The sequence below is a fragment of the Pinus tabuliformis genome, chromosome Q (assembly GCF_031772625.1).
Source record: "Pinus tabuliformis cultivar Carrire ecotype Pingquan chromosome Q, CPIR1, whole genome shotgun sequence".
Taxonomy (NCBI): Eukaryota; Viridiplantae; Streptophyta; class Pinopsida; order Pinales; family Pinaceae; genus Pinus; species Pinus tabuliformis.
The window spans coordinates 507249685-507275043 of NC_142296.1; the positions used below are offsets into that span (position 1 = coordinate 507249685).

The 25359-nt window shown below is 37.9% G+C and overlaps 4 protein-coding genes across 4 annotated transcripts; 2 read left to right on the forward strand and 2 right to left on the reverse strand.

The window, feature by feature from the left end:
• Window positions 1–6952: 6952 nt before the first annotated feature.
• On the reverse strand, window positions 6953–8893 carry LOC149220388 (uncharacterized). Its single transcript, XM_089382797.1, has 2 exons — window positions 8758–8893; window positions 6953–8083 (listed from the first exon to the last, which is right to left on the reverse strand). The coding sequence occupies exon 2, from the start codon at window positions 8011–8013 to the stop codon at window positions 7225–7227; it is 789 nt and encodes a 262-aa protein (XP_089238923.1). The 5' UTR covers window positions 8014–8083; window positions 8758–8893; the 3' UTR covers window positions 6953–7224.
• A 1782-nt stretch (window positions 8894–10675) lies between these two features.
• Window positions 10676–11305, forward strand: LOC149220389 (uncharacterized). Its single transcript, XM_089387075.1, has one exon. The coding sequence runs from the start codon at window positions 10676–10678 to the stop codon at window positions 11303–11305; it is 630 nt and encodes a 209-aa protein (XP_089243201.1).
• Window positions 11306–11973: 668 nt separating this feature from the next.
• Window positions 11974–13194, forward strand: LOC149220390 (uncharacterized). The gene has a single exon (XM_089387076.1). It carries the CDS (start codon window positions 11974–11976, stop codon window positions 13192–13194), a length of 1221 nt encoding a protein of 406 aa, XP_089243202.1.
• Window positions 13195–22585: 9391 nt separating this feature from the next.
• On the reverse strand, window positions 22586–24995 carry LOC149220391 (uncharacterized). Its single transcript, XM_089387078.1, has 2 exons — window positions 24827–24995; window positions 22586–23964 (listed from the first exon to the last, which is right to left on the reverse strand). The coding sequence occupies exons 1-2, from the start codon at window positions 24993–24995 to the stop codon at window positions 22586–22588; spliced, it is 1548 nt and encodes a 515-aa protein (XP_089243204.1).
• Between the last annotated feature and the right edge of the window lie 364 nt (window positions 24996–25359).

Below are 25359 nucleotides of genomic sequence, written 5' to 3' on the forward strand. Positions count from 1 at the left end.
TCCAATTTGTGGTCCTCTTACCTAACTCTTTAGGATCCAATTGGGATACATTTGGATGTTGTTTGACACCTAAAAGTGTCAAAATTTGTTAGTGGTCTTCCAAAACCACTAGATTCAAAGAGAACTTCAATGTTTCATGTGCTTGAAAAATGATCATAATATCAAGTAATTAGGAAATGCTTAGACATTGATAGTTTTCCACTTCCAGATTTCAACTCTTTTTCAGTTCATTTCAAATGAAACACACAACATCTAGTTTTGATGGTTTTTTAGTCAAAATTTTCATTGAAGCTCAGATCAAAGGTTTTTAAATGACTTAGCATATTAGATTTTGCATTAATGGTTATTGTTTAGTTGATACAAAACATATAGACTTATGATTTAGGGATTGAGTGTTAGCTTATGACTTATTTTACCATTCACTAAGTCTTCTTAACATGTTTAAATTGTATTATTCATTTAGGATAAATAGATATTTATCCTCTAGCAATGACTACTTGATTTAGTTAAGATTGCTTCACTGAGTCACCATGCAAGTCATTAGGATTTGGAGCAAATATCTCTATGAGATGACATCACTCATTGCACTATATATTTGTAATTTTATTGTGGATATATGAGTATGGCTTGAAGCTTTTTTTGTCTAATTGTTGCTATTGTTTATTCATGTGTTATTTCTTGACAATGCAATTATGAATGATGCCAAAGCTCATGAGATATGCAAAGTCATGAGGATCCTATTAAGGCTAAATGAAATACCCTATTAAATTAATATAATGCAGTGCTATAGGGTTTTTTGCAAATATAAATTAATATATTTTTCTTAGTTATGGTTTAAAAAATGATGAATCCACCTAAAAGAGATAGCACAATCTTTGTTTAGATATTGATCTTCCTCAAAAAGTAGAATTCCTTAAAAAATAAATTTAAGAAACCTAAATCAATCCTTACCCTATGCCTAATATGCCCTAATTCTACTAAGTAACTATACTAAATAGTAACTTTACCTTAGACAATAGATAAATAATTTAAGATCTAAACATTAACCATTATTTCCCTTAAACTTCTTTGATTTACATTCTAAATTCTTAATAATTTAACAAAATTATATACTATTTTTTATAAATCCATTCAAATTAAATTTACTTAATATGGCAACTAAAATTAACTTTGATCCATTCAAAATTATCATACCCAAATTTACTTAACATCACAACTAAAATTAACTTTCATCCATTCAAAATTATCATACCCAATATTCTTATATATTTGTTATATTGTCTCAAATAAAACTGATTTCTCTTTGTTATAGAAAACCAATATATAATTACTTAAAAACCTTAAAACATCATATTATATTATATATATATATATATATAAACAACAACGCAATAAGAGAAGTCTCCGAAATCTTTGAAATGTAATACGATATTATTATTTTATTTTATTGATCATTAACAATAGGCAGTTACCAACTTTGGAATTAATATTAATATTTTCATACTAAAAACCATAAATACAGTTTCTAAATTAGTAAAATCTGACAACTTTAAAATGCAGTGTAAAATCACCAATTTGGGAATTGTTTATCATCAATTACATGTGTCAATATTTCACACGCACCACCTATTTTTCCTACTTTAAAACTTTAAAATCGTGATCTTGGGATTCGTTTAACATCAACCAGTATCAATAATTTCAACATTGAAAACTTTGTTTCATTTATTGGAAATGTATGTGAGTGGTAATTATTGCGGAGCTTATTTTATATTTTTAGGAAATATCAAAAGAGTTTTATGTGATTTTTTGGACTTTGTGTTGGAATTTGGTAGAAATTTTTGAGGTGAAATCTTGATTTGTGTTATTTAAACTGGTATTCAACACCTTAAAAACTCTATTATGCGGGGTTACCCTCAAGTGTGTAATTTCAATAAATTCTTACCAGATTTTAGAGAAATTAAACCAGAAAAACTTACTAGAAAAACTTCCAAAAAATCACACTAAAAACAACTCCAATATTAAGTCTATTTATATTTAGAATTTAAAAACTCTCTAATAACGTAATAAAAACTTATATTATTTTCAAAAAGTTTAAATAGTTTTATTTTTTCACTCTTAAAGTTAATTTAAGTTAATCAGAGTGGATTTTCTCATCAAGTTTCACCAAATTTAGACAAGTGTTCTAAAACATTTTAGATGTCAAAGTATTACTACTTATAAAAAGAAAAATGAAAAATTAGGTTTGTAGTAAGGAAAAAAAAAATTCATGGTAAGCTTTATCAAAAAACCAATACCTTAAGAATGGATGGCTACCAACTCATGTCATATCCTAATTTAACAACCTGTTAGCTCCTATATAAAGTCATGAATGGAAATATATATGCCTCAAAGTGATGCAATGACCTCACACCAACGCAATGCCAAACCAATGCTGCAATTATTAAATTGATGTCCTTATTTTGCATGATAACGATAGAATGAATAACTCAAGAACATCGGGCAATGGAACTTTATAGTTGGGATAGACATGGCTTGCTTGGCTCATTTTCATTTGGAAGTAGTTGGAATTCCACTGGTTTTGGATGAGGGTGTAGTTTGTGTTATCTTTTCTCCACGAGGTTATAGGTATCTTCTTTGTGTCTTCCTTCTTTGTGTTGTTTGTTGTTTCTTTCTTTACTTATCTCACTTGTCTCTTGTGAAGGTTTTTAGGTGGTTATTACAGAGGTGGCTTGTTGATTTGGGGTTGATCAAAGGTTCACGGTTCATATTTGCTTGTCCATTTATGTGAATGTTTTTTGGTGGCTCATACAAAGGAAACTTACCTATCTAGGCCTGATCATATGTTTGTGATTCCTTCGTAGGCTAACTCATTGTGATTCGATGGCCCTTTACCTTAAAAAAGATTCAACCATGTGATTGGACTAGGGGGATCTCAACCGCCCCCTAATTTTCATCTATGTTTGGTGTCTTGTTTCAACTTGTCCTCCATTTCAACCTCTTTATCTTGAGATGTATATCTCAACTAGCTCGAATGTATAACAGGGACAAGCTATGGGCCGTCATGCACCAACATGACATTGAGATAAAGGACATCCGAGCCTCTTTACTATCTCTCTAGCAAGAGCTACAAGAGCATGAATGCTTAGCTTCAAAGCAAAGAGGCATAATAAAGGTATGGTCGAAATCAAGAGGCGGGTTAGAAAATTGGAAGTTGAATGTGCCACTCTTCGCTTCAATATCACCATGCTAACCCAAAGTTTTGTGGTCAGTCCCTCTATTATTAAAACAATCATGGCAATAAGGAAATGGAGGAACAAGAGAAAATCAATCTTCCAGACCTTAGACTTCAAATGCACCAACATAAGACTCCCCTCCATTGGAGTCTGTAAGGACATCAACTAACTTTGGTGTTCCTTCCTCTCTCCTCAATTGATTTTTTTAAGAGTTTCATGGTTTTTTAGGTCTTTCTATAGAATCTACACAATCATGTTCTTTTACGTAATTTGTCTAGTGACTAGCTAGTCTTTGCTAGTCCCAATTAGCATAACATGTATGTACTGTCATTAAACTTTAGGCTTCAAAATCCTTTATAATATTGTTAAAGTCACACTAAATTGATAGACAAGATTAGATAAACATGAGATGCTTTCTATTAGAAAGATTTACACAATAATGCATTATTTTTTGACTCTTGGTTTTCATATTCTAAGAGGTCTCTTGGACTTCACCAACTATTCATATTCCACAGCATAACTCTTAGCGGATTAGGTGTCCAAAATTTCCCCACTTAATCGAAAGGGGTGTATATGGGTCCAAGAAGAGAGTTGTGATACAAAAATGCAAAAATGCATGGCAAAAGTTTGCTGAATTTGCTCTTGGAAATCATGGTATAAGGTAGGAGAACTGAAGCTCTCAACTAGTGGTAGTTTAAGGTTGACCACCAACTCTAGAACATTTAATGCAGTGCCTTGAATAATACCAAATCTGGCTAGAAGTTTAAGTCTTTTGCTAGTGGAAGTGTTCCCTGATAATGGTTTATAAATGACCACAAACTTCTGCAAGTGGTGTTTTAAGACCACCAACCAAAAAGCATGCTCATGAAGCATTACTTTGTCTTTGGCTACATATCCAAATCTAGAATATGGTTGACTCTGAGTAGGCTTCACGCTTAAGCATCAAGTTTAAATGTCAGAGAAAAAAACTTTGCTGACTTTTACCATATCATCCACCATGAAGAGTATCAAAGTATTTATCAGAGCAAAGTATCAAAATATTTAGTAACTTTAATGCTTCATCAATTTTAACTATTTTCCAAACAAAACCCAAATTGAACCCAAAAAAAAATTGAAAATGAGTATAACTATTCAAATGCTGAAGGTACACGAAGAAATTCAATGGCTTTACAAGCAACTTCTGCTGGTACAAAGAATTGCCTTTTGTGATGCCCTCTTGGATGCTTAGGACATTAAACATTATAATGATCCCGAGCTAAAAAAGAACTTCACCTTAGTCTATTGATAGCTTTAACTGGAGAATGAATAAGGCCAGGCCCACGTGGGAGTGCGGATGAAGATATGCTGCGAATATTTGACACGAATGTGATTCACCATACAATAAAATAATATGCAGAGTCTCGTTAAGCTGCCAAATCCAATCAGCATAATAGGTATGTGAGGCTGATTGAAATCAATCTCAACCATACATTTTGGAAAGTGCAAAAAAAATTAATTCCTTTTATAATGATAATGGTTGATATCAATCTCAGCTATATTTTTTTTGGGGCAGAGTATATAAAATTCCTATTGATTTAAAACAAAAAGGAAAGAAATAAACAAATTGGCTTTCTATTTCAAAACCAAAGTTCCTATCTAATATAAAAATAAATCCAAGATTTCTGCCCAATATGTTTATTAAGTTTTCTAAAATAAAAGAAAATTACTGTGAAATGAAATGAAATCATTTTAAAGTCCACGAGATTAAAAATAGTCTATGAGATCATTACTTCTTTGTTTTTCTCTCTTTGTAATTTAGTCTTTTTCGGACTCAAATTGATGATGAGCTGACCCAACTTTCCAACAATCCCCTCGCTAAAAAGACAATAGCACCTCCTTTTCCGATTATAATTCAAATTAAATTTGAGATTTAGAACTTCCCTCATATAAATTCCAAAGCAACAAATATTTAAAAATTTGAGATTTAAAACTTCTCATATAAACTCCAAAACAACAGATATTTAAAAATAAAAACTAATTTATTTTTTCAAATAAAAAAATTCAAATTTTAAAAAATAAAATATAAATAATTCCCAAATAAAAACCAGTGTTACACTGTTATGTGTTACATCTTCAGAATTAAGAAAGAAAAACCATCCGTATTTCAATTTAAAATTTACAACTTTTTACCCATATTAAAATCACCTGACGGTATCCAGGAAAACAAGTAGGCTCTGTATCAAATTTCATATATCATTTTTCCGGAAATAAAAAAGAAATTTTGTCAGAAAGAAAAAGAAATACCAGCAATGTTTCTATTTCAGATTTAAAACTTCTTTCTAATATAAAAACCAGTGAGACATAAACCAGGGGACATATAAGTTGGCTTTTCAGAAATAAGAGAGTAGTAGACATATTTCATATGCTAGGTTGGTTTTATCAGTCTGTGTAAAAGTTATTTAGTTAAAATCATTAAACATTATAATAAAACTTAGGTTTTATAAGTTATATTTTTTTATTAAATTGATTTTTTTGTTGGGTTATATTATAATATTGGATGGAAAATAAATTTGTTTAATTGTGAGATGTTGTTACTAAGATTTTGTCAAAATTGTGTGAAAGGTTTTTGATTTTATTTCCACAATTAATTTCTACCCTTAACCTCTCTCTATAACATTTAAATCAAAAATTTAATAAAGATTGAATTTCACACAATCAAACTCATCTACACCTCATAAGTTTTCACCTATAACACATTGACAATAGTCATAATAAAACAGAACATCAACCATAACATATGATCTTCCTTTGGGTTAGTCTTAATGTTGGGTGGAAAAATAAAATCTAATTTGTTTAACCGTGAGATGTTGTGATCCAAATTTTGCAGAAAATTGTGTGAAAGCTTCTTGGTTTTATTCCCACAATTAACTTCCACCCTTAAACTCTTTCCATAACATTTAAACCAAAAACTTAACAAAGACTTAATTTCATACAATCAAACTCATCTATATCTCATAAGTTTTAGCTTATAACACAATGAGAATGGTCATAATTAAACAGAACATCAACCATAACATATGATTTTATGTTGGGTTAGTCTTAATGTTGGATGGAAAAATAATTTGTCTAATTTGCTTAACTGTAAGATGTTGTCATCAAGATCATCAAGATTTTGCTGAAAATTGTGGAAAAGCTTTTTGATTTTATTCTCACAGTTAACTTCCACCCTTAACCTTTTTCTATAACATTTAAACAAAAAACTTAATAAAAACAGAATTTCACACCATCAAACTCATCTACACCTCACAATCAAACTCATTTAAGCATTCGAGATCTAACTACCAGTCTCTAAGTATTTGTTTTATTCATCTACACCTCAGAAATTTTCACTCATAACACAATGACAATGGTCATAATTAAATAGACCAGCAACCATATAAGATATGATCTTATGAAAAAAATCTAAGTTTAGCTACTAGTCTCTAAATATTTGTTTTTATTCATCAACACCCCATAATGGTCATAATCCAATATAACAACATAAATAACATTTGATCTTATACGAGGTCTAGACACCAAACTCTGAGTATTTGTCTTTCTTCTATCTTCAACTCATAAGTTTTCACTTATAACACAATGACAATGGTCATAATTAAACATAATAGCAACCATAACATAACATTTTATCTTATGACATGAAGAACATTCTAGGTCTAGGTACCAGTCTCTAAGTATTTGTTTTTATTCTATTGCTAGTTCTAAAACTCAGGAATAACACAAATCAATAGTATCATTTAAGAAAGATAAAGTCATGAGAGTCTCTATATGCTACCACTAGCATATAGAAGTTAAAAGACAAGGTTGACAGGGTCACTTGCTGCACACAAAAGATTCAATTCAAAGATCAATGTGCCTACATTATTCATCATCAAAGACAACAGAAAAGAACAGAGACTGGCCACTCTGCAGGGAGTGGTTTCCGATTTCTATAATTATGCTATGGTTCCCTCCACTAACAGCGAAGTTTCAGGGTCTCCTCGAGCAGTGATTCAAAGTTCACAGAAGGGTCTTCCCTCCACCGAGAACGAAGTTTCGAGGTCTCCTGGAGTAGTCCTTCAAAGTTCACATGAGGGTCTTCTTGTCGCTGTTCAACATGCAATGCTATACAGCCCGCTTCTTCAAAGGTTGATGGCTCCAGTATGCGAACAATCGGTCGTAACTGTTGTTTCAGTCCCATTATGAACCTGTTGAGCAATATCTGGTCCACGGTGAGGCAACGTACATAAATGCTTAATGCCATGAACCGGTCGCAATACTCTGTCACTGCCCGATGACCTTGTTGTAGGGAAAAAAGCTTATTCACTTGACGCTGAAAAAAAAGATCAGGCAGGTACTCGCAGCAGAATCTGTCAGTCTGATCGAAAACATAGGGATCCTCCAGTCTTCCTTTTCTTTCTATCGTTTCCTCCTCAATAAGCACTGCTTTTCGCATTGCTACCCTCAGGGTACAGGGCTCCAGAATGTCGACACAAGAACCTATCCTTCGGTTTAGTCCACTTATGAAAATGTTTACCTTTACCTTTTCATCAGAGACACCATCTACATATTTCAGCAATTTCATGAACTCAGCTCCATATCCTGCCACTGTCCGACCACCCTGCTGTAGTGAATAAAACTTGTCTTTCTGACGCTGAATAAAATTATCAGATTGCGACTTGGGGTGGAATTTTCCGGTCTTGTCTGAATCTTGCCGACTCTGTTTAGTTGCAGTTGGGTTTTGTTGGAATTGGGTTGGCGCCATAGCAATCTTTTTCTTTCCCTTAATACAAAGGGCAAATGCCGCTCTCCAACAACAAACAAATGTGCAAACCCTATTTTCAATGCAACACAATAAAACAAATTAAAGGCACACGAATATTTCAAACCGAACATAAGTACTATTGTGAACCGGATACATCAGAACCAGCGTCGTTTTTAAAAATTAGTTCACAAAAGCCATCAAATCCTGTAACAAAAGTATATAGAAACATGGATATGGCGGTTTCTAAAAATCTTTCGAACCCTAAATTATTTTACAAAGCACTAAAACTGAGGAGTGGACTGGGAGAGCGTCGCTGAAATCAAAACGATTTGATTTTAATGAGATTTTTTTGAAAGTTTTTCTCATAGGTTTTTGAGTTTAATTATTTTAAAATTAAACAGGAATTTAGTAAAATGTGAAATCACAAGTGATGGGTAATCTTTGTACAATGAAAATGCCCTAAAAAGTTTTTCAGAGTGCTGAATCTATATACATAATCAAAAAACCAGTGTAAATAACACAAATCAAAATTTCAGCAAATAACACAAATCAAAATTTAGCCTCAACATTTTTTAACAAATTCTAATACTAAAAAATCCAAAAAATTATACTAAAAAATCCAAAAAATCACACTAAAAACAAATATAAAACAAATTCTAATACTAAAAAATCCAAAAAATTATACTAAAAAATCCAAAAAATCACACTAAAAACAAATATAAAGTATAAATACCTTTAACATACCTAAACGAAAGGACGAAATGCCTAAACGAGAAGACGAAATGACCAGCCGAACCGATTCCTAATGCATACAAGAATCCGCGAGCGAGAGCGACCTAAGTGATACAGATAATGATCGGAGATGGGAAATCATCTATTAGGTTTCATTTTATAGGTGAGTTCAACCCAAATTAGGTAATGATTAAGGTTGATTTTGTGTTTTTATAATAGAATATATTATTTTATTATATAATTTGATTGGGTCAGAGGGATTTTTTAATTATAGATGTTATAATTTAATACTGTGACCGAATTAAATTATATAAAAATAAAATAAAATAATAATTATTTTATTAATAAAATAAAAATATTTTGATTTGGTTAAGTGATATAAAATTAATATTAAGGGCTCTGGTTTATGGGCTATTGTTGTTCAAGGTTAATGGGCTATTACTGCTTGTGGTATGTCGAAGGGGCTCCTTAGCGTTGCTCAATTTTTGTCGCTCATTCTGTGGCACTTACAGGGTACTAGGCAATCCTATTTCATGTCTTAATTGTAAATTGTCGTCTATTTTTGTTATGGTGGTCTATTTTTGTTATGGTCCAGCTTGCATAGCTCTGCAGAGCATGGCCTCTATGTTTTTGTACCCTTGGAACTCCATGTCAATTGTGGCAACTCTTTCTTTTTGTCTCTTAAATTGTTGAAATGAGATATATATAATCTCAAGCTTCTCAATCTATGGTACTGGGTTGATTTCCTAGCGGGAAGGCCAGTAATACAAAGAACTATCACTTGTAATGCTCTATTTCGGTAATAAAATGGCGAACCTTACTCACAAAAAAAAGAATAGTATTGGTAAAAGTTCAAAATTTTTGGAGGATGGAGCCGCAGGAAAGGGTTCGGGCGCAGGGCTTCAGAAAGGACTCAGGGCCGACAGGATGAGGTAAGGAATACAGTCAAGCCCCTGGTCTGAACTGCAGCGCGGACAGTCACCAGTGGATCGCGACAAGGAACGGACAGCTGGAGGTAGTGGGCTAGAGTAGGGTCGACAGTTGGAAGCTTAGGCGTTCAACGCATCTCCAAGGTTTTCAACGAAGGAAAGAGGACAGAACTCAGTGCTGGCACCGAACTGCAAAGACGCTTTCTCGTGAACCGCCTACCCCACAGTAACCATGGTTAACGGCGATCTAGACCTAGATCCGGCAATGGAGGATATTCTATCGGTCTGGGGAAAATACCCGACAACACAGAACGTAGAACGTTACTTCGGAGTGCCTGATTTACCAAGCCTTGTCCCGCTCTCCCCGGAATCTCAGTGAACAGTCAAGTTTCCACTCTTCCGGCCAAGAAGGTAGAAGGGTTCGATCATTTGTATCAAACAATTAAGGATTTGAAGCAGCAGAGCAAGGAGGGTGGAATCGAATCGCATGCAAGCCCTAGGAACCTTCATCAAGACAGCAAAGACAAATCCAAGTACACGGGACCGGTTCTCTCTGGAGGTCTAGAGGACATCGCTCTATTTGGGTCGAGCTCGGGGCGTCGAACGGCAGAGGATCTCGGAAGGGTTGCAGCTGTTACTAGGGCATCCATTGCTAAAGACCCAGGAAGCCCCAAAAGGTTCGAAGGACGAAGGGATGTCGAATTTGAAGGATTCACAGATCTACGCAAAACCCTCCCGAATCAGCCCTCGAGGTTCAGGTATGCAATCAACCCTCAGCTGATCTCATCAACGTATCTGTTATCAATTCGGCCCCTGCCCCGATAGAGCATAGACTTTCCTCTTCAGATCAAGGACGAGATCTGCAAGAAAGGGAGGAGAAAATTAGGGGTTCGAGGGAGGAGACTGAAGGGTTAAGAAAAAAAGGGGAAAAGCGGAAAAAACAGAAACCAATCATCTCAAAAGAGTTTGAAGGGAATCTGGTTCTGGGCATGGATGTACAGATGGAGGAGGCTCTGGAGGTGGCCGAAGGCACCTTGGTTGGAAGGGCAAGGGGGAAAAAATACACCTCAAACTTCATTAAAGCTTGGGGGGAACAAAATTGGAAGACGGATCTCATCAAAGGGTTCGAGGTCTCAACCCTAGCAAAGGGTTGGTTCATGGTGCGATTCGAGCAGAAAGAGGCAGCTGATTGGGTGGTAGGGAAAAATTGGGCATTCGAGAATATACCAGTTCTGTTAAAGAGATGGAGCCCGTTATTTGATGCCATGCATGAGAAAACAGATGTTTTCTCGGTTTGGGTGAGAGCTCCAGGACTACCATCCTTCATGTGGGTCGAATCAGTCTTCGAGGCGATAGGGAACAAGTTGGGAACCTTTCTAGAAGCGGACTGGTCATTCAAGCAATCTCAGAACAAGGCAATGGCAAGGATTCTTGTCAATTTAAAACCCAGTGGAGGATTAGCAAAGAAAATCAACCTCCAGTACAAAGAGTACGTCTTTGAACAGATCCTGGACTATGAATATTTGCCTTTTAGGTGTCACAGATGTCACGACTATGGGCATCTGGCTAAGGAATGCCCCTTAGGAAGGAGAAGGAGACGCTTTCAGAGGTCATCTGGTCGTTCATCATAACATGAACTTCCACAAGGAGAAGATCTTTCCACAGCAGACAGTAGAAGAAATGGAGACGGATCTTGATCAGGGGGGCAGACAAATATTATAGCATCACAAGATCCTCAGCAAAATCGGGCAGAGAAAGATCCAGGATTCGAGGATGCATCAGCAAGCATGGAGTTCACAGCGCCAGCACCTCAAATCCCTTTGGAGAGCATTGAAGCAAAGGGTATGTGCTCAGATTCAAAATCTTCCCCCATTCTAAATTCAGATATTGGAATAGTCTGTCCGGCCTCTGATTCTCCTTCAAATAATCGCTTTTCTGAATTCAATGATTTGAATGATTGTAAAGTAAAAACATCATTGGATAATTGCATTGAAACCATTTCGGTCGCATTTCCCTCCATAGATCTGAGTTGTGATGAGGGCTCCGCAATCCCGATCCCCCCGGCCCTCCCTCATATGTGTCCTTATAATCTTAGATCCTCGGACCCTAAACCGATCTCTTCAGAGGCTGTGGGAGGAATAGGTCAGTCTTCTTCCCCGAGCCTGAATAGGAAGAAACGGGGAAGGAAATCAAAACTCTCCATGGCCCAGATTAAAGCAAAATATGATGTGGCAGACGGGAAGCAACAATCAATAACTGGGCCACTTAGAGCGGTGCAGGCCTCCGAATCCGTTCCAAAATGATTATTACATCATGGAACTGTAGGGGTTTGGCCAGTAAGCCCAAAAAACTGGCCCTCAGGGAATTGATATTAAATTCAAAAACAGACATCCTTCTACTTCAGGAAACCTTGGGGAATGGAGTAGAAGTAGAAGCATCACTAAATGGCCTCCTTCCAGGATGGAAATTCTCGGCCATGGACTCAGTTGGACATTCAGGTGGACTGGCAGTAGGATTCAGGGAAGGGAGAGTTCAGATCATGAACCTATGGGGCATGAAGCAAGCAATGGGCATGGAACTCAAATCCCCCGAACTTGACTTCCCTATAACCATATTAAACATATATGGGCCTTGTCAAGGGAGGGAGGCCTACTGGACTGATTTAATGACTAATTCAACTATGAAGAGCAAGTATATGGTGCTGGGTGGTGATTTAAACTTCTCTATTGGAAGGGCGGAGGCATGGGGTCCCTCGGCCAGGGAAGATCCACTGTCAGAATTCTTCCAAAACCTCATTTCCTCAAATAATCTTATTGATGTAAATCTAATCAAGTTAAAGCCAACATGGAGAAACAGGAGAGCAGGAGAGGCAAGAATAGCCAAAAGACTGGACAGATTTCTCATAAATGAAGAATTATCCTCAATGATCCCAATGTTCAGGCAATGGATCGAAGAAGAAGGGGCTTCAGATCATTTCCCTGTTTATCTGGAACTCACAAAGCCTCCTCCAAAGCCGCCAGCACCCTTCAAGTTTAATGCATCATGGTTACAGGAAGATTCTTTCATCAAACTATTCAAAGAAACATGGAGGCATCCGGAAAGTGGCACCCTAGAAGACAAAGGATTCTTGTTCATGGAAAATCTTAAAATGCTGAAGAAAGCAACCATATCCTGGGCAAAGGACAGGAAGGCAAAACAGAACGAGGAATATTCCCGGATCAGTGAGGAACTCCAAAAGCTGGAAAGTATGGAGGAGGACGGATATGCTTTACAAGAATCCAAAGAAAGGATACTCCACCTGGAGAAGCTCAAAAGTAAAATTCTCATGGAAAGAGAAGAAGAGTGGAGGCTCAAGAGTAGAGCAATCTGGCTCAAGGCTGGGGATGAAAACACCAGGTTCTTTCACAATTATGCAAAAGGGAGAAAGTCTGCTAACACTATCTGGAATCTAAAAGATGAAGAAGGAAGGGAGGCAATGACTTTTGAATCTCTGTCAGCTATGGGACAAAATCATTTTTAGAATTTATTCACAGACCCAGGAGAGATCACTATTGCTGAGGTGATCAAGATAGCTCAATGCTTCCCCAAGTATGTAGAGGAGGAAGAAGCAGAGGATCTACATGGGCCAGTCACAAAGGAGGAAGTTGAAAGTGTCATAAAATCAATGGCAAAAGAAAAAAGCCCGGGGCTGGACGACTGGACCATAGAACTCTTTCTACATTTCTTCGATCAGATAGGAGCAAAAATTACGGAAGTAGTAGAAGAGTCCAGGATGAAAGGAGAAGTCTATAATCCTTTCAATGCAACATTCATTGCTCTCATTCCGAAGAAGGAAGTTCCCGAAACTTTTGAAGATTTTAGGCCGATTTCTTTGTGCAACAGTATATATAAGATTATTGCAAAGGTGATCGCGACTAGAATCAAACCAATCCTGTCAAGACATATTTCAATGGAACAATTCGGGTTTTTAAATGGAAGACAAATTCATGAGGCAATAGGTACAACTCAGGAGGTACTGCACAGTGTCAAACAGAAGAACGAGAAGGGAGCAGTATTAAAAATTGACCTTTCCAAAGCATATGACCGAATAAATTGGATATACATCCGGATGCTTCTAACTCACTTAGGTTTCAAAACAAATTTTATTAGCTGGATAATGGGATGTATTACAAATGTTAGCTATGCCGTCCTCATCAATGGAGCAGCCACCCCCTTTTTCAAAGGATAGAGGGGACTAAGACAAGGATGTCCCTTGTCCCCTCTCCTTTTTCTTTTAGTAGCTGAAGGGCTAAGTCAGTTGATACAAAAGGCTAAAAGGGAAGGTAAGATGAAAGGTTTAGAAGTAGCTACAAATCTGAACATCTCTCATCTCCTATTTGTTGATGATATATTGGTTTTCACAAATGGAGAATCTAAGGAAATAAAGGAATTAAAAATCATTCTTGATTTATTCTTGAAAGCTTCAGGAATGCAGATAAACTCCAGGAAATATCAGTTAATTATGGAAGGTCTATCCAGACGAGAAAGGGCCCAAATGCAACAGTATTTTCCCCATCAAACAAGCAATATGGAATCCCCCTTCAAATATCTTGGTTTCTGGTTAAAACCAAATGCATACAAAAAAGGGGATTGGAACTGGCTAATTGCCAAAATTGAAGCCAGAATTTCCCACTGGAGCTATAAATGGCTATCCCGAGCGGGAAGATTAACCCTAATCAAAGCAGTGCTATTGGCCATTCTAGTGTTTTGGGCAGCTTTAACATGGGTCCCAAAAGGTATATTGGAGAAAATAAGGAGGATTTGCAGCAGATTCCTGTGGGCTGGCTCAAAGGAGAATTCTGTCCAGCCTTGGGTTGCCTGGGAGAAAGTGGCAAGGCCAAAAGAATGGGGAGGATGGGGGATAAAAAGCCTTCCTGATTTCAGCCTATCATTGACTGCAAAATCCGGATGGAGACTCATAAAGTTGGAGAACTTATGGACCAGAGTGGTGAAAAGGAAATACATTGACCCAATGCCGTTAGAAGAATGGATCAGAAATCCAATTAAGGAGAAGAAGAAGGGGTCGGTGATATGGAAAGCAACAGTGGAGTCCTTCAAAGTAATTGAACAAGGCCTAGCATGGAAGATTGGAAACGGAAGAAATCTAAGGATTGGAAGGGACCCGTGGGTAGGATGCAATGAGAAATTTGCCTTATGCCCTGAACTTATCAGGCATCTAGAAAGCATAGGCATCCATACATTAAATCAGGTGGAAAAAGCTGGCTATTCATCTATGTGGGGACAAGCCTGGAAAAATGGAGAAGAACTAGGCCTAGAGCATAGATGGTGGAACGATTGGGAAGCATATACTCAAGAGCTTTCCAGAACAAATGTCAGGCTTAAAGATATGACGGACCAACTGCTATGGGCTCATGCAGAAAATGGAGAGTACTCTCCAAAAAATGGATACAATTTCATTATGTCTAGAAAAGGCTGGGGAGAACAGGAATGGTGGACGAAGCATTTATGGAAGCTCAAATGTCCGGCAAAGGCTAGGCTGTTTTTTTGGTGTGTGTTAAGGAAAAAAATCCCAACCTGGGACATTCTCCAGTCTAGATACATGTACGGTCCAGGAAGATGTTCTCTATGTAAGGCTGAAGCGGAATCCATCAATCATCTTTTTCTAAAATGCGCAACAACAATAAAAATCTGGGGGGAGGTAGAGAAACTGTTAAACAAAAGGATTGAATGGGGAGGAGAAAATCTATCAGAAGCATGGACCAAATGGTGGAATCAGTACCCAGAAGGGAATATGCGGGATCTTCCACTCATCCTATGCTGGGGGATATGGATAGCCAAAAACAAGAGTATTTTCTAGGATAAGGAAACTCCGGTAGTTATCATAGCAAATCAGAGCGTATCCATCTACTCAAGCATCCCTGAACCCGTGGGAAAAAAATCCCATAGGCAAAATAAGGAAGTCATCATTAAAGAGGGCATCCCTTGGTCCTTTTTCGACGGAGCCTCACAGAAAAATCAGGCAGGTGCTGACATAGCTATCCATGAAACTCCAACCCATTCCCTCAAAGCCTCAGTTGGTTTAGGGTCAGGAACAAACAATTTTGCAGAACTGACAGCTTTGAAGTTGCTCCTATGCTGGCTTATACAAAGGAACATCACCACAATTCAGATCTTTGGAGATTCATTAAATGTAATCAATTGGGTCAATGGAAAAAGCTCATGTAACAACCAAATTCTGAAACCACTGTTGGAAGAAATCACAGCTCTAAAATCATCTTTTAATAGTATCTTTTTACACCATATTTACAGGGACAGGAATGAAACAACAGACAAGCTTTCTAAAGAAGCTCTGCAACAGAATTTGGGCAGCTGGAAAATCATAGAAGCAATTCAGGGGCAGACTCACACATCAGAACAACTGCCTTATACATGAGCACAGGGGAACATCAACGTTTTTTTGATATATTCTGCTTGTTATTACAGACTTCATGATGTTATTTCGGTAAAACTTGGTTTCCAAAATCACAGAACTAAAATTTTTTTTGTACCGACTGTTTTCCTTTATAAGGAGGCCGCATTTATGATGTTTTTCTGTTGTTAAATGGACATTATGATACGGCTGGACAGCAATACACTTTCAGCTGTCTCAAATTTTGAAAGCAGTGGGTCCTTCTTGTGGAAAGGACGGTTTTTGTGATTGCTCTTGCAGTCAAATAGCACAAGCTGAAATGCTCACGCATCTGCAATGTAACTTTTTATCTACTTAATAAAAAGTTCGCTTTTTCTTCGGAAAAAAAAAAAAAAAAAAAAAAAAAAAAAAAAGATATAAAATTAATATTTCATAATAGAGTTTTTTTGATTTATGATTTAAAAAAAAAATTATGGATAAATCACATCAATGATTTAGGGTAGACTAGTTTCGAACCCCTACTGAGGTTCATCATTATTTTTGTCCGGACGATGAATTTCATTAGGGGTTCAAAACAGGGGACCCTAAATCATTGATGTGATTTATCCGAAATAATTTTTTTGCATAAAATTAATAATTATTATTATAATTATAATTGATTATAATAAATAATTAAACCAGTTTAGATTCTTCAATTATGGATCTACTAAGCTTTTATAGAAATCAAATATTTGAGATGCAAAACTCTTTTGGAGTGAAAAGAGATTTGATGATCTAGAGTTGAGATGGATCTAGGTTGATAACTATACATGAAAAAATAAAGCATTATGATTAAAAAATATATTATTTATTAATTAAAAATAGCTTTTTATTTATTATAATAATCAAATATTAAAATAGTCTTAAGGGATAGCTCAGTTGGTTGAGTTCCCGTTGCTAAGTACCTTGCTAATTGGGTGGTCCCTGGGTCAAATCTCCTCGACACCCTGGGTTAGGTCCGACTAGATACGCTGGTGGGTGGATCCCTTCGGGTGGATTTGCCCGGATTATTACCTCTTAAACCCGATAGGTGGATCCCTTCGGGTGGATTTGCCCAAATTATTACCTCTTAAACCCGATAGAATTACTCAGCTCCATAACAATTTGAAGCGGACTCAGTCACTTGATTATGAGAATACGAATTTACGTTGGCATATGTGTTAAGCTTCAAAACCAAAAGGATGACAATTCTCTGAATCACAGGACGCTGAAGCAGAGGAGGAAGAAATTAGTCACCTTCAAAAAGAAAAAAAAGTGAAGCTTCAAAACCAAAAGGATGACAATTTTCTGAATCACAGGAAGCTGAAGCAGAGGAGGAAGAAATCATAGAAAAAACTACAAACGACAATGTCCAGAAGCCCCAAGAATCTATGCAGAAGAATGACGAAAAACATAATTCCTTAATAGTTGATATGTCTTCCATACAACAATAGCAGGTAGCAAAAATCCCAACAGAAAAAGACGTTAGCGACACCAAAAGAATACATGCATCAGAAAGTTCAAATTATGACAAAGAATCACCTGCAAATATTGCAAAAACACAAATGCCTATTATATCTAACACTCCCAACAATAATGGTTGGAGGAAAGTGGAAATAAAGAAAGGCATAAGGGAGTAGTTTTTTTATGAGTTTCTTATTTTATGATCTTGGATTCGAGGATTGGCTATTTATGCATATGTTTTTTTAAGCATCTACAATATGTAATTTTGTTCATTTACGAATAAAGTTACAATTTTCCTTGGGAAAAAAATAATAAAATATTAAAAGTCCACGTGTCTTGGATAGACGGTGATCTTATGTTCTATTAAGACACTCCTTAATGTGAAATCACCAGTTCAATTCCCTGCCCTGATCGGGGTAATATATTGGGGAGTTGTCTTTAGTGCGACTTTTTGGAAGCTTTTCCGATGAGTTTTTCTGATCTAATTATAAAATATCAAAAGTCCATGGGTCTTGGATAGACGATGATCTTGTGTTCTATTAAGGCACTCCTTGATGTGAAATCACCATTTCAATTCCCCGCCCTGATCGGGGTAATATATTGGGGAGTTGTCTTTAGTGCGACTTTTTGGAAGCTTTTCCGGTGAGTTTTTCTGGTCTAATTTCTCTAAAATCTGGTAGGAATTTATTGAAATGGGTAACTCTGCACAATCAAAGTGCCCTAGGGTTTTTTTAGGGTGCTGAATCCATATATACAGTCAAAAAACTGTTTAAATAACACAAATCCATATTTCACCTCAAAATTTTCCACTGGATTCTGGCACCATAAAATCCAAAAATTCGCACTAAAGGCAACTCCATATATTGGACATGATGATGATGCAATCCCAATAATAAATATAAAAAATAAATAATATAAAAAAATAAATACAATATTAATGGTTATGTGGTGTTAATTAATGTACTTCACTATTTTTGTGGTTGTCTTGAAACAATTATTTATGAAATGATATGATGGAGTTGGGTTATGAACTAACTTTTGAATCTATCAAGCCCTAAGAGGGATCAAATGTCTCTCTTGAGATGCAAATATCTTTTAGAGTGAAAAAATATTGCAAATATCTTTTAGAGTGAAAATAGATTTGATTCCTCTTGGCACTTTCTAGATTAGAAGTTATGGATCTAGGCTAGTTTAATTATTAGCATTTAAATATGTCACATTAGAGAAGAATATCATGGGAAAAAACTATGGGTTAAGAATATCACGAGAACAAACCATGTACTAGAGAATTTTTTTATTTTATTTTATTTTTTATTTTTATTTTTTGTTCTATTAAAATTTCCCTTCAATTTGATTACTTTTACCCATCATTTAAATATCATGTATTATATGTTTTTTTAATTTTTTGTTGTGAATCTAAAAATATATATATTTTTTATTGGCTGAACTCTATGTAAACAATTTTAAATGTCGGTCCAATTAAATAAATAAAAAAAGTTAAAAGTGATATCGGTGATGAGTATAAACTTTTAAATGTTGGTTCAAATAATAACTAGCCTAGATCCATCTTAACTTCGGATCTATCAAGTGCCGATAGGAATCAAATCTCTCGAGGTGCAAACCTCTTTTTTTAAGTGCAAAACTTGAGGAAAGGTTTGCATGTCGAGAGATTTGATCCCTCTTAACACTTGATAGATCCGGAGTTAAGATGGATCTAGGCTAGTTTGATTCGTGTGCGGTCATATAAAATTTGTTGAACATATAATTATTTTGATAATTTTAAATATGCTAAATATGTCTAAGATTAATTTGGTCAATTTAATTTTAACTTTTCTTAGTTACCTCAGTTTGTTGAGATGAGAGAGTGTGTTAGTAACTTGAATGATGAAAAAATGATAGAATACAAATTTTAAGTACAAAATGACAATCTAAAAATGTTTTTTTTTTGAAGGTTCAGCGGGACTTTATATTAATAGAATACAGTGGAATACATAATGCAGAGTGGGAGTCGAGGGGAAGTCCCTGTGTCTGCCTTTATAAAGTTGTGCGGGTCTAGTCTAAGGACTCATCAAATATTCTGTCTTTGTTTGTTTGTTTTTTTTAATAGAATACTTATAGCCGGTAGAATTATGGATATAGGTGCATACATAGAAGAATCAAAGAAAAAAACCGTGACCGTCATGCTCTGCATGTTTACATGGCTCGATGGTCCGCATTGTTTATGGTATTGCACTTCGCTTTGAGTTCCCCCTCCTCCAGGTCTTGCCAAAGGATGTGATAATCTTCAAGATTGGATTGAATGCCAGCATTGGCCATGGTGTCGGCCAACTTATTTGCTGTTCTTCGAACCACTTGAAAGGTGACACCTTGAATGTTGCTAAGGTGGCCTTGTAGGTCCTTCAGGATTGCCGAGAGCCTCTAGCTGGGGGTTATCTTGTCCACCTGGGTGCCATTCTGGAGTTTTCTCATCATCTTGATGACAATCTCCGAATCTCCTTCCACCACCAGAGGTAGAAGTCTGTAGCGATCAGCCAGGGTGATGCCTTTGATGAGAGCGATTAGCTCTGCAACATTATTGGTGTTCACGCCAAGATTGCCATGATATATAAGATGGATGTTAGCAGCATGATCCCTGAATGCTCCATCGTAACTAGCTTTTCCCGGGTTTTGCTTTGATGCCCCATCAAAATTTAGTTTGAATGCTTGAAATGGAGGCAGACACCATTTATCCTGCATCGTCGCAATGGAGGCCTGGTTCCTTCCTGTGGGAGTGGTCTTGGCTTTGAGATTTAGGATCTGGATTATCCTTTGGTCATTCAGAGATGTGTTTCCCTCTTGCTGCAATATATCCAGGGCATGGATCGATTCTGTGATGAGCTGTCGTGTCTTTACTTTTAACATTTCCACTACCATCGCCAAATTCTTGAAGATTGTTGCATTGCACTCTTTCCACATGATCCAAGCTATGGCTCCCGGAATGAGATTCCATGCTCTGTTGACCAGATTGTTGGAAGATATGGAGGATCTCCAGTTTCTCAGTGTATGACAGATAGAGTTCCTATTTCTGTCGGATTGTTTGAAGATGATGGCCATGCCATCCTAAAGAGAGCAAGCAGTGGGGCAGGTGTTGAGAATATGATTGAGAGTTTCCTGATCATTCTCACAGAGGACGCAGCAGGAAGGCTCGATGAAACCCCGTCTCTGAAGATTGTCCCATGTGAGTGCTTTGTTATGCAAGACCAGCCAGGAGAACAGGGTGATTTTGGGCCAGGTTCCTCTGTTCCATAGAGCGTGCCATTTGGGGTCCAGTTGCGAGTCATGAGAGGCAACCATGATTTTGTAGGCTTCTTTGAGGCTGAAGGTTCCTTTAGGATTATTTCCCCACTGAAGGATATCCTCTCTATTCGATGTGAGGATTCTAAGCTGCTCTAGTTCTTGTAAAAGAAGGTCTATATTCTCATTGTGGTCTTGGGTGAGCCATTACTCTTTTGATAGCCATTTTTCCATGTAGTAACCGGTGTCCTAGGTTGCCATTAGTCTTCTACAATCACCAACCCTGCTTCGTGCATGTCCCTTTTAAGAGTAGTCTTATCTGGGTGGTCCAGGCGGGGGAGTTGCTGCCAGGCATCCTCCTAGAAGAGGGCGGTGTTGCCTTGGTGCACTTCCCAGAAGTTGTGCCTCTAAACAATATGTCGATTTTCCCATGCTTTGTTCCATAGGGGGGATCCTTGAGTGTTATCAGTGAGCCTGATAAGGTCTTTGTCCCTGCCTTGGTTCGTGTACTTCCCTTTCCACAAGGTGCCCCAGAGGGAATTAGGATTTTCCACCCATCTCCACCAAATTTTTGATCCTACAACCTTGCTTAGGATTTCAGGATCTCTTAGGCCCAGTCCTCCCACCAATTTTGGTTTACAAATTTCTGTCCACTTGAGGAGAGCCCATTTGGATTTCTTAGAAACTCCATTCCAGAGGAAGGACCGCTGGATGTTTCGAATGGATTTATAAACTACTTTAGGTGCCGCTAGGGCCGAGAGCATATAGGCTGGCATTGTTTGAAGAACTGATTTGACCAAAACCAGTCTGTTGGCCATGTTTAGGGCTTTGTGAGTCCAGCTACTTAACCTGGCCTTCATTTTGTTAAGGAGGTCTTCCCAGTTTTCAGATTTGGGGGCATATTCCGAGAGTGGAATGCCAAGGTATTTGGTTGGAAGGGAGTTCTTCTGAATATTAAGAATTCTGCTAAGATTTCTCTGCACAGGAATAGAAGTATTGAAGAAAAACAGTTTGGATTTTGTGAGATTGATTTCCATACTTGAGGCCTCCATGAAGGTCCTTAGCACCTTGCTGAAGGTTCGAGCTTCCTTCACTGTGGGGGATCCCATGAGCATTGTATCATCTACAAATTGCTGATGCGTTACTGTGGGACCATGATGTGCAGGTTTGATGCCTTTGAGCTGATTCTTCTGGTTTGCTTGGGATAGATATCTTCCCAGACCCTCTGCCATGATAACAAAGAGAAAAGGTGACAAGGGATCTCCTTGTCTTATACCTCTGGATGGAAGGAAGGGTTGTAGGGGCCCTCCATTCAGCATGATTGAAAAGAATGCTCCTGAGACCATTTCCATTATCCAATTTATCCAAATCTGACTGAAGCCGAAAGCCTGGAGGATTGCTCTGATGTAGATCCAACTAATTTTATCAAAGGCCTTTGAGAGGTCAAGTTGAATGAGCATACCTGGAATCCTCTGTGTTTTGATAGAATGCAAAACTTCCTGAGTGAGAATTATGCTGTCGGTTATCTGTTTGCCTTCAACATATCCTGATTGCTCTAGAGATATGATTGAGGGGAGGATGGGTTTAAGTCTGTTAGCCATCAGTTTGGAAAGGATTTTATATATGACATTGCAAAGGGCTATGGGTCGAAACTTGTCGGGTGAGTCAGCTTGATCAGATTTTGGAATTAGGGTGAGGAAGGTGGCATTGATGGCAGGCAACACTCTCTTGGTTCTGTGAAAGTTCTTTATAAGATTGAAAAGGTCGGCTTTGATAATGGGCTAGCAAGCTTTAAAGAATTCAATTGTAAAGCCGTCTGTCCGGGGGCTTTGTTAGTGGCCATGGTGAAGACAACTTCTTCAATCTCCTGCTCAGTGAAGTCCCTTAAGAGAAGGGAGTTTTTCTCCTCCGTAACTAAGGGGGGGATAGCACCGATGACTTTATTGATGGCTTGGGTTCTATCATGAATGGGATCAATGAGAAGTGAATTGAAGTATGAGTTAAGTTTAGATCCTATTTGCTCCCTGGTATAAACTTTAGCGCCATCAGCTTTTTTGAGGGATTGAATACGATTGTTGGCTCTATGCTGAATGGTTGACTTATGGAAGAAGCTTGTGTTGCGTTCTCCATGTTTTAACCATTGCACCCTTGATTTTTGTTTCCAGAGCAGCTCTTCTTGTCTTAGCCTTTCTTCCCATTGCTTTTGTAGGTTTGATTCCTGAGCCAACCTTTCATCATTGGGCCCTTCCTTGATCATTGTTTGCTGGAGGCCCACCATTTTTTCCTCGAGCTCTCTTTTGGCTTGAAAAATGTTGCCAAAGGTGTTCTTGTTCCAGCGTTTGAGATTGGCTTTGATGATCTTGAGCTTTTGCTGGAAGATGTACATGATATTATCACTCTCTATTGTGGTTTGAGTCCACCAGCTCTGTATATTTTGCATGAAAGTTGGATGATCTGTCCAAAAACCTTTGAATCTGAAAGGTCTGTTTTGAGGCTTGTCCATATTGGTGAAGTAAATCTGCACTTGCCAGTGATCAGATCCCCCAATAGGCAGAATGCTGGCCTCCATATCTAGATTTTGGAGCATGATGGATTCTGAGATAAGGAACCTATCGAGCCTCGATGCAACTTGCCTATTTCCCCCTTGCTTATTGTTCCAAGTATACAGACCATTGACTGTGGGAACATCAATGAGTTTAGATGCAGCTATGAAGGTGTTGAATGCTTCCGCGTCTTTATCCAGTCTTCTTAAGCCTCCTTTCTTTTCCTCTAGGGTGGTGATCATGTTGAAGTCACCACCTAAGATCCAGTGATTGGCCCCATGGTGTTGTCGGACCTCATCCAGGTCTTCCAGCATCTTGAATTTTTCCTGGATTCGCTGAGGTCCATACACATTGGTGATGCATATCGTGTGCTTTGATTCTGGCATGTTGAAGATGACTGATAACGAATGCTTAGTGGACAGAGCATTCTGCATAAAGAACTTGCTTTTATTCCAAAACATGAGAAGCCCTCCTGCTTGCCCAATGGCTTCTGTGCTTATGCAATGATAGCCTTTTGCAAAGAGTTTTTTAAGCGTCTCTATGTCGTTGGAGGAGCATTTGGATTCTTGAAGAAGAATAAGGTCTGGGGATTGCGAGAAAAGACGGTTTTTTAGGATTTGTCTTTTGGAGGTACCATTTAGCCCTTTGATGTTCTAGGTTGTGATCTTCATTGAGTAACCTTTGGAGTGGATAGGACCAAAGCCCTAATTTTTCCTTCATTGATTAGGCGCCTGCCAAGTTCTTGTATTTGCTGTTTTGTCAATTTTCGCCCCCTCTTTCTTCCCGGACCTTTCAGCTTGTATTGGTCCATTGCTCGTTGACCTTTTGGAGATCTAGGTCACTTAGGATCTCTTCCAATGGATTGGTTGGAGTGGTTGAGGATGGATGGTCTGAGTGGGTTTCTGTGCAGGGAGGGGTTTGCAATGAGACAGGGCTTGTATCGTTCTGGATGCGATTGGGCTGGGGCTTTTGTTGCTGTGGCTGGGCTTGGTGTGAGTCAGGGTTCAGGATGGAAGTGTTTGATGGGTTTGATAACTGAACATTCATGGGTAGATCTTGAGCAATGGGGGCGGGGGATTCTAGAGGGTTCTCGTTTGGATCAAGGTTGCCAAGTGCTTCAAAGCTATTCTGCTGGGTGGGGGTCAAGTTAGTGGAGAGCTTCAAAGGATTTTTTCCCTTCTACCCTTTGTTCTTCCTTGATACAGGGATGAAACTTGGGGGTGGGTTATCCACCTTGTCTGCTTGGGTTCGTGGTGGGGGTTGATTAAGGGGGCATCCATGACTAAGATGTCCATGCTGTCAGCATTTTCGACATTTGAATGGGACGTTTTCATAGTCGATGGATTGCTTCCAATGAATTCCCTTGTGGATCAGATCAATATGACTTGGGAGGGGTCCTGAAACATCCGTGTAAATGCAGATTCTAGCGTAGGCAATGTATTTACCTTGAGATGTGAGATTTGAGGTTTTGACGAAGATGCCCAACTGATTCTCGATGGCTTCCAAGATGCGCTTATTCCAGTAGTCAACAGGCAAGGAGTAGAGTCTGAGCCATACTGGAACTTTTTTGAAATCTTCCTGTTCTGGAGCAAAGTTGGGTCTCCAGTACGTCATGTAGAGTCTTTCCGAGTTGTAAAAGTATGGGCCTCCTTCGAAAATGTGGTCTCTATCATCCCTGTGAGCGAAGATGACAGTGAAAAAGCTTCTTGACCCCAGCTGAAGTTCATAGTCCCCTTTGGGCTTCCACTTCTGGTTTATCCACCAGCAGAGAGCCTTTTCATTGAGTCAAACTCCCATGAATCGACATATTAGGGCATGTTTACTCATGTGATCTCTGTATTCGTCGATCCAAGGATCTTCGATGATCAATGTGGGTGTTTTCTCTGAGAGGGGTTTGCAAGGGGATGGGCCTGTCACACTGTTCTGACTAGGAATGTTCCCCACGGACGCAGAGCCATTGGCTCTAGGGTTGTGGTTT